The 8,310-nt window shown below is 54.3% G+C and overlaps 1 protein-coding gene across 1 annotated transcript in view; it reads left to right on the top strand.

Annotated features, from left to right (window-relative positions):
• UIMC1 (ubiquitin interaction motif containing 1) overlaps positions 1-8,222 on the top strand; it is a 36,539-nt gene extending 28,317 nt beyond the window's left edge. The window contains exons 11-13 of the mRNA XM_009326222.1: positions 4,111-4,189; positions 7,596-7,659; positions 8,116-8,222. Of these exons, the coding sequence (XP_009324497.1) occupies positions 4,111-4,189; positions 7,596-7,659; positions 8,116-8,148 (176 nt within the window). The 3' untranslated portion in view covers positions 8,149-8,222. The remainder of the gene's footprint in view (positions 1-4,110; positions 4,190-7,595; positions 7,660-8,115) is intronic.
• The last annotated feature ends 88 nt before the right edge of the window (positions 8,223-8,310 follow it).

Genomic DNA, 8,310 nt, shown 5'->3' on the forward strand with positions numbered 1-8,310 from the left:
AGGACAGAGTTCAAGGCTGGCCTCTCCACTCTGCTTCCAGACTGGTCTCCTTGGGGATGTTTGTAAGAGTAGTTATTTTGGAATTGCTACTCTGCTGTTCTGGCTTGTTCAGAACAATCCCCCCATAAGAAAACTAGCCTGGAATAAAAGGGATTTTGGTCTACAATAATGGCTCTAAGCGAAGCAATGGTTTTGGGACAATATCACAGTAACTTGGGTTTTCTATTGCCGGTTATTCTAGTATTTTCCCTGTAGAGACCAGGCTTTATTAGCCATAAGTCTGTGACACCTGTGTTGTTTGCACCAAGACTCTTTGCAGGACCGTGGGCTTCCTGGACTTAGAGCAGCATGTAACGCAGGGCAGAATCCTGCCTGCCTGCTGGGGCTCTGGCTTGTGGGGCACCACTCCCCAGCGGCTGTACAAAGGCAGCGGTCACCTGGAGAGGTCTCAGCTGATGGGCTGGTCAGTGGGGTTTGGGTTGAATAGGCAAGGATGATGTTTAGCTCTGAGCAGAGGCCAGACAGTAGCCTGGCACAGTTGTGCGGGTACAAAAGGACTCTGTTTCCAGGGCTGTTACCTTGGCATCCATCACAAGCACAAAATCCATAGGTAAAGCTAATGCATGGGGAGAAAAAAGAGGTGGGAGAATTGTCTTCTGAAGCAAATGCCAACGCCTGTGTGGGTCCAGAAGCTGTTCTGTACTGCTGCAGCACTGTGTGCTCTTGGCTGGCTGCTGGCTTCCTCGAGAGCACAGCAACAGCGTTGTGTGAGAGAAAATCAAAGTTCTGCCCTCTAAGCCGTGTCCTGATCTGTTAAGAAAAGATGGCTTCAGTTGTCCTTTGGTGCACTGGGTCAGGGGTTCCTGGTCTGTCTTCGGGCTTGTTAATTGGATTTACTCCTGATGTCTCTAGAATTGTAGATTATGCAGTCCTGCAGACTATAGCTGTCAGTGTTTTTTGTTTTAAAATTACAAAAGGATGGGTTCTTGCTGGTTTTACTTCTCTTCTTCCCTCTTCTAATCATGCACTGAAGTCTTTCAGTGTTACACATCAGGAGGCCAGCTCAGTCTGGCTGATATTTAAGGACAGGTTTTCAAATGAGTTAGCTGGGCAAGATGAGTTACAGTTGCTTCCCCTACGTATGTACATGGTTGCCCTGGCTGGATGCCCAGACCACCACATTACCTGGGCAGTATGAAAATCTGATCATTAATTTCCATTTTCCTGTGGTCTGAGTAAATAAAAAAGAAGAGCCTGCTGTTGCGTTAGCTGCTGTACCAGGCTGGGAAAGGTTCAGGTCTTGGGTTTCCAGCTCAGTGACTGCTGTTAATTCCGAGTGAATGAGTGAAGCCATGGAAGTGCTGTGCCAGCTCCCTCTTCCTTCATGCACTCAGCTGAAGGGCTCGCTTGTGTGAGAGGGGCTCTCCGCTGGGGTCACCACATCCATCGCCCGCTGCCGCTGCCAACGCAGGAATCCGCTGGTCTCAGTCTGGAAATGAGTCTTGGCCACTGCTGAGTACAGCAAATAGTCTCAAGCTTTGGGACATACTCTATTCCTCTTGCCTTCCATCTACGTGCTCCCAACCTCTCAGTTCCCAAGTGAGCCCAGGAAAATGAGGATTTGGTATATCCCTCCTTCCCAAAGCCTCAAATGCAATCTGATGCAGCTGTCAGTCTTCAGCAGCAGCACTAGTGCTGTCAAAAAGCTCCTGACATCAACAGAAGTGGCACTGATACCAACAGAAAGAGTAATGGAACGGGTGCAGAGGAAAGCTTCATCACTTCTGAGAAAGGACAAGATGATGGTGAGTCTGCCACTAATAGGATCCTGCACAAAAAGTGGTACGGCTGGTAGTGAGAATGGGGAGGAAGCTGGTGGGTCGAACTGCAGGTGGGTCGTGCAGCGAGGTGAGGAGCTTGGTGACTATGGCCTCACAGCTCCATGTGCTGACCTGACCCGGCAGCCCCAGGAGATGCCTTGGGTGGGCGTGCTGATAACGGGGCCGTGCTGGGGAGGGTTTGCTCCTCTTCCCCAGGGTGTGAGCTGGAGCCAAGCAGGCCAAGGGTGACTTGTCCACCAGAAGAAATGCCGAGCCAGGGAAAAGGTAGTTCTCGGGCTACAGTGTGTGTCTGACCCAGCAAAGAGGATCACATCTGGGAGAGTTACAAGGCTCCTGTCAGTGCAGTGGGTCAGCACTGCTCTGTGGTGGGGATTTTCCCCACAGCAAGTGTTTTCCCATGTTCTGAACCCCCTTCCTGTGGGCGGCCAGTGTGTTTTGGCAGGGATCATACCTCACCAGCTGGGCCTGTTCTCTCTCCTGTGCCTCTGCTTCCAGCAGCACAGCTGGGGGTCTTCCCCGGGCAGCTGCAGAGCTGGTCCCAGACATCTCTAATGGTCCCATTATGCCAGATGTGTTCACTGCTTTTGGAAGAAAATAGAACTGATTAACACCTGAGCTGGTGCACGAGGCTCCCAAGATGGTGTTAAAGGAATATTAACGAGTGCACGCTGGTTTGGAGAGCAGCTTTCACCACGCTGTCAAACGCACGTGTTAGTTGGATTGTTGGGAGGCTGGATGGCCTGGGGGGTGGCCGTGGTTATCAGTCCTCCTCATCAGGCTGCCACTTCAAATCTGGGCCAGGCTAAGTTAAAGAGAGACGTCTGCTTCAGTGCCTGTGAGAAATGAGCTGTTGGTATCAGTCATCGCCTACAAGACAATACCCATGTCCTAGGAAACGCTCGAGCTTGTTTCTTCAGCGTGGATGTCTCCTGTCGGCCCCAACAGCTCCTGAGCATCTCGCAGTGCATTTGCTGGTCATGGCTGCAGATCAGTGATTGCTACTAAGGAAAAGGCCGTGTTGTATCACCATTGTGGATAGATATTGGGGTTGCCTAACACTCCGGAAATGGGGTTTTGCTAAAACTCTGAAGGATTCCCTTTGTTCTGCACAAAATTTTGTGCGTCCTTTTCTTTATCACAGATGATATGCCAACAAGAACAGGTTTGTCATGGCTGTACCTTGGATTCAGGCCTTTCTCTTAAAGAGAGTATGGGAAGCAATGTTACCGGGCTGTAAAACAGCTCCCTGCATTGTCCCCTTAGCCAGCTTACTGTGACATCTGTTTTGGAGCTGGAGTCTTGAACGTCCCTGGTGAAGCAAGCTAAGCTATTGGATATGTTCCCCGAGGATCTTCGCTGGTGGCATACAGGAATACGCTGAGAGGAATTTGACTGAAAGCAACAACACTCGGACATGCTCCCTGCGGATGCCTGGAGAGCAGGTTTGGAAAGGCTGCTGGGGCTTGCTGAAGGAACAGAAACTGTTGGACCCGTCATCAGTGTGCTGGTCAGCCGGGATCTCGCTAGCTTACCTGCGCGTGTTGGAGCTGGCCCTTCCCTGCTGCCGCTGGAGAGCAGCACCACTGATGCTTAGCCCTGGCAGAGATCTTCATCCGGAGGCCCCACAGAGCTGTACATGGACAACAGTACAGATCACCCCCAGTTCACGTGGGCAGTGGAAAAAGCAACGAGTGTAGGCTAATTGTTGTAACCTTCCCTTTCCAGCGTGAGCTGTATCCTTCCCCAGCAGGGCTCGCTTTTCTTACCACATCTGCAGAAGGGCTGATGCCTCTGCACAGCGCCCACCTCAGCTCTCCTTCCCGCCGAGCTCACAGTTATCACGCTCCCTCCCCTGCAGTAGACACGGGTGCTTAGTTTGGCAGGGAGCGGTGCTGTGCTGCTGGAGCAGCTGTGTAACTCTTCTCCCAGGCTGTTGCGCTGCTGCGCCTCAGCTTTAAAATTACTGTAAACTGCATACTGTTGATCCAGCTGTTTCTGGCAGAAGACAAGTTACAGTGTGAAATGGCTAGCTGGCTTCCGAGCGCAGGGAAGGTAACTTCTTCAGTATCCCCCCAGAAAAAAAGGAGAATTGGCCAGCTACCTCTTCTGCAGGAAAGAAGACCCTGCCCGATCCAGTCCAGTATTTCTTTGCCTCTACCATCACTTCTGCTGCAGCCTTGAGTGGAAGAGGTTGAAACGTGTTGCATTTGGACATGATGTAGGGATGCTTTTGGGGTGGATGGCAGGTAACCCTTTGTTTTTCCTCCAGTGCTCACCCGGCGTCAGAGAGAGGCAAGAAGTAAAGCTGCCAGTGGTGAAAGTGGCCCAACATCCTTAGACATTGACAAGTAAGTAGGTATGCTTGCTCCTCCCAGATTGTTTCTGTGCTTCAGTTCTAGCTTGCCTGTGGATGTCTTTATTCCTGTATAAATGCTGGCCGTTGGCCTTATAGCAATGTTTCCCTAAGAAATTGCCTTCTCTCCGTGCCTCTTGTTGCAGTGCTGGCTATATTTATACTGAAGCAAGAGGAATTTGCTGTTCTCAGACTATTTTTGCACTAATTTCCTTTCAGCCCAATCCATGGCGGGTCAGGGATGTGTGGTCTCTGGCCGCTGTGGGGGGAGCTGTAGCTAAAATGGTGCTAACTCAGCCAGTTTCTAATGGGAGATTTGAGCTTGGTAACCCCGGGAAAAGAAGAGGCTAGGACAGGGAGGCTGTCAATATGGCACCTGTAGTGATATTCTTAATTAAATTAGACTTTCAGAATAGCAGTGGCTTTGTTTAATCTCTTCCCATGCAGCCCCTCCTCCTGCCACCCACACAAAGCATCATAAGAGAGGATCTGACAGTAAAATCCCTGCTATGGAAGCAATTTTGCTGTTACAAACAGTGGATGGCAACATCACTAATGGAATTAGGCTAATTATAGAGAGGACAGCTTCTGTTTAGACACATTATCTGGGTAATCAGCACTGACTGGAAAGAAAATACGGGAAAAGTACTGCAGAGTTTTTCTCGATGGGGGCTCTCCATACACATTTTAGAGCCTGGGGTGAGTTTTACTAGGAGAGTACTGCTTATCAAACTGAACACAATGCTGCTGGGGCTGGTCCCTGGGGGCTCATCTCTCCTTGGAGATGGTCCATTCCTGAATAGCTCTCCGGGTGGATGCTCCCCTCTTGAAGAACCAGTGCCCAGTGCGCAGTTCGGTCCCCGCCGGCAGCTGGTGTGGAAGCGAGTGTAGCTGTGTAAAATCCATGCCTGACCTTCATCTCCTTTCACCCAGGATAATTTTTTCCCAAGCACACTCAGTTGTCCTGTGTGAGCCTGGGCATCTTCTACACAAATGAGGGGGTTTGAGGAACACGCTGTGCCAGCCCCCCAGCAGGAGTGCGTGCTCTGCATTCCTCTCCCAAGATGGCATGATGTAAAATGGAGACAGTGCAGAGAAAGACTTGATTTACTAGTCAGACAAGTTCATCCAGCCCTGGTAAAATGTCTCTCTGATTTAACACACTTGGTTTGCTTTTCAGGCAGAATTTAACTCCCCTTCGCAAAGCCCTCACACTTCATTTCTGTGGATTTTGACAGGGTGCTTTATGTCTGGGGAGAAATCAGCGGTGTTTGAGATAGTTAGATGAGCAGATTTGATTACTGTCCCGCTGCTGCAGCAGCAGGATACAGAAGAACAGGCAGGAAAAACTGATAATCACTCAGTCTTTGCGACTGGTGCCGGCCTGACCCCACTGAGCGAGACCTGATCTGGTGACATGTCTTCTCTGTGGCATGGCCTGGAGGAGGAAAGTCGCCACTGGTGGCTGGGAGCCCGGTGCAGGGCGAATCCTAATGCAGTGCTCTGTCCTTTGCTGCCTGGCAGGTGTGAGAAGTGCTACCTCTGTAAGTCACTGGTGCCACTGCTGCAGTATCAGAGGCACGTGGACAGCTGCCTTCAGGCTGCTAGGCAAGCTCAGGGAACCAGGAGGCTGCGAAGCACCAAGGTGAGGGGCGACCCTGCAGACCGTCTCCTTTGCTTTGCACTGGGTTTGGGGCTGGGTTGGCAGCAGGAGCAGTTTCCCTGGTTGACGGGGTGAGCTGACCTGGTGTAGGATTGCCTGTCCCTGTGGGCCGCCGTGGCCAGAGAACTCGTTGCCCTCCTTCCCACGATGCTCTGCGAGAGCATGGACCGGTCCCAGGGGTGAGCTAATCCAGCGGAGCTGCCAGTAACCTCTCCAGCAGGCCGGCAGCCAGGGCTGTCCTGCTGCCAGACAGCATGCCTCAGTCCTGCAGGCTTCCTCGGCTGAATATAGATGGAGTGGAGGGCAGTGTCAGGGTGACAACCGTATCTGACTCTATCCACAAGCCCTTTCCCATGGGGAAGGCTTCAGAGCTGGAGCAGGGAGAACCTCTCGGTGCCAGGAGCAAACCACAGCATCCCGGGAGAAATGTGGGGGAGCGACTGTGGTAGAGGGGTGCCGGGTGGGAGGGACGTGCCTTGCTAGGGGAGGTGGGAGGCAGGAGCGTGGGTAGCAGCCTTGCCAGGTGTTGGCCCCCACCGTGCTTTTTCCTGCTCGTGGTGGTCCCAGGGGAGCGCAGAGAGGGTCCTTCTGGGCCTTCCCGCTGGTTCCTGCGGGCAAAGCTTTGCCTGCGCTCAGAAATGTGATTCTCAGCATGAAGATGCAACATGATGTCTTAGTTTTGTATAATCCCTTAAATCCATCACAGGCCTCAGCCCTTTGGGGATTCAGATGCAAATGATGAGATTTCTGGTTGATTTTGGCTGGGATACAGCCAAGTGCTGTGTGGTTCAGAGTACTGCAGGGCGTGGCTGCTCCTGCATGTGACCGGCTCCGTGGGGGCTGTTTGACTCTGTCCCTGCGCCCCACAGCCGGTTGGCGTGCGGGGGGATGCATGCAGACACGGGCTCTGGGCAGGTGGGAAAGGTGCTGGAGCCAGGCAGCCCTTTGGTACGGCGTGGCAGGGCTCTCTGTTTCCTCTGGCCCTGCCTTGTGCTGAGGTAGCAGCTCACCGGGGGGGGCAGGGCATGGGCTGGTCTGTTGGAAAGTTTCCTAGTGGCACTGTTGGGCTTGCAGGTTCCTGCCATGGCCCATTTTGGGGTGCTTTGCAGCTCTAACCCCGCAGCCGGGATGCTAGTGCCTTCTAGAACAGTTCTGGGGGCAGGGGAGCAGTCAGGAGTGGGGACTTTGCAAGGCTCAAAGCAGCCAGGCCAAGTGGTCTTCCCTTAGCCTGCGTGACCAGCGTGGCTGCATCTTCCCAGGGGCTGAGAGAGGACACGAGATGTGTGTTCCTCGTCTGGCTGTGCCCTGGAGGAAGGCCCTTCTCTCCAGCACCAAGCCCCTGTGCCCTCGGACAGAGCAGGACAGGGCCTGCCCTCGGAGGTGCAGTGTTGGGGGATGTGCCCGAGCTGTGGCAGAGCCCCCGGTGCCCAGATTTCTCTGTTGCAGGCCCGTGCTCACTGGCTGGGCTTGGGGATGGCTTCCTGCGCCCTGGCCTCCCTTCTTACTGGGCTCTGCTTTATCAACTGCTCTCAGCTGCCTCTGCTCGGGCACCGGTCAGGCTGGCACGGAGCAGTGCCCGTCTCAGTGGTGGCTGGCCGTGCTCAGCTGGAGGCCCTGGAAATGCAGCTCTGCCACTTGTGCCCAGCCTGACCCCATGGGCTGGGCGAACATGGGGCCACCCCGGCTATGGGGGCGCCTCATGGCAGCGCTGTGACGGTGGTTCTCCTCTCCTTGGCAGGACACTGGAAGGCAGGAGAGGGGACTCCTCAGGATGCTGGAGCTCTCGGAGGGCAAGTCTGCAGGTGGGAAGCTGCTTTCTGTGCCTGCCTGGCTGCGTCAGGGCTGCTCTTTCCTAGCTCTCCCGTTGTGGTCCTGGGCTGTGCTGGGACAGCAAATTCCCCTTGAAGGTGTCTGTTCTTCCTGAGCAGAGCGCTAGGCTGTGGGCTTAGCTGGCGGTTGTCATCCCCCAGCTGGCTGCACCCATCCCTGCCTGTGCCCGCTGGACCTCTGCCAGCGCCCAGAGCCCTTGCAGGGGTAGGAGCGTGCTCTGAGCCATCGCACCAAGACATGTCCGGCTTCCTGGGGGGGTGGGTGGCAGGGTGCTGCCCTCCCTGCCTGCACACCGGCGCTTCCCCCCATGGGTCCAAGGACAGGAGGAGATGAGTAGGGAGAAATGCTCTCAGCAGCACCCTCCTCCCCTTGCCCATGGCTCGCACCAGAGCGTGGCCAGGCAGGGCTGACATGCGCTCTTGTTGCAGGTGCTGATGCGGGGACCCCCCTCGCTGGACTAGGAGACCAACCATCCCCTCCTGCACTCTCAGCCAGAGCCAGGGAGCCGGCGGCGGACAGCCCCAACTCCCTTCGGCACCTTCCTTTTGACGTCTCCCCTGCGAAACCTGGTGTCTCCTCGGAAGCCACGGACTGCGTGGTGGACTTGCAGCCGCACGCGGCTC

Source organism: Pygoscelis adeliae, unplaced genomic scaffold, assembly GCF_000699105.1.
Source record: "Pygoscelis adeliae isolate BGI_AS28 unplaced genomic scaffold, ASM69910v1 Scaffold766, whole genome shotgun sequence".
Taxonomy (NCBI): domain Eukaryota; kingdom Metazoa; phylum Chordata; class Aves; order Sphenisciformes; family Spheniscidae; genus Pygoscelis; species Pygoscelis adeliae.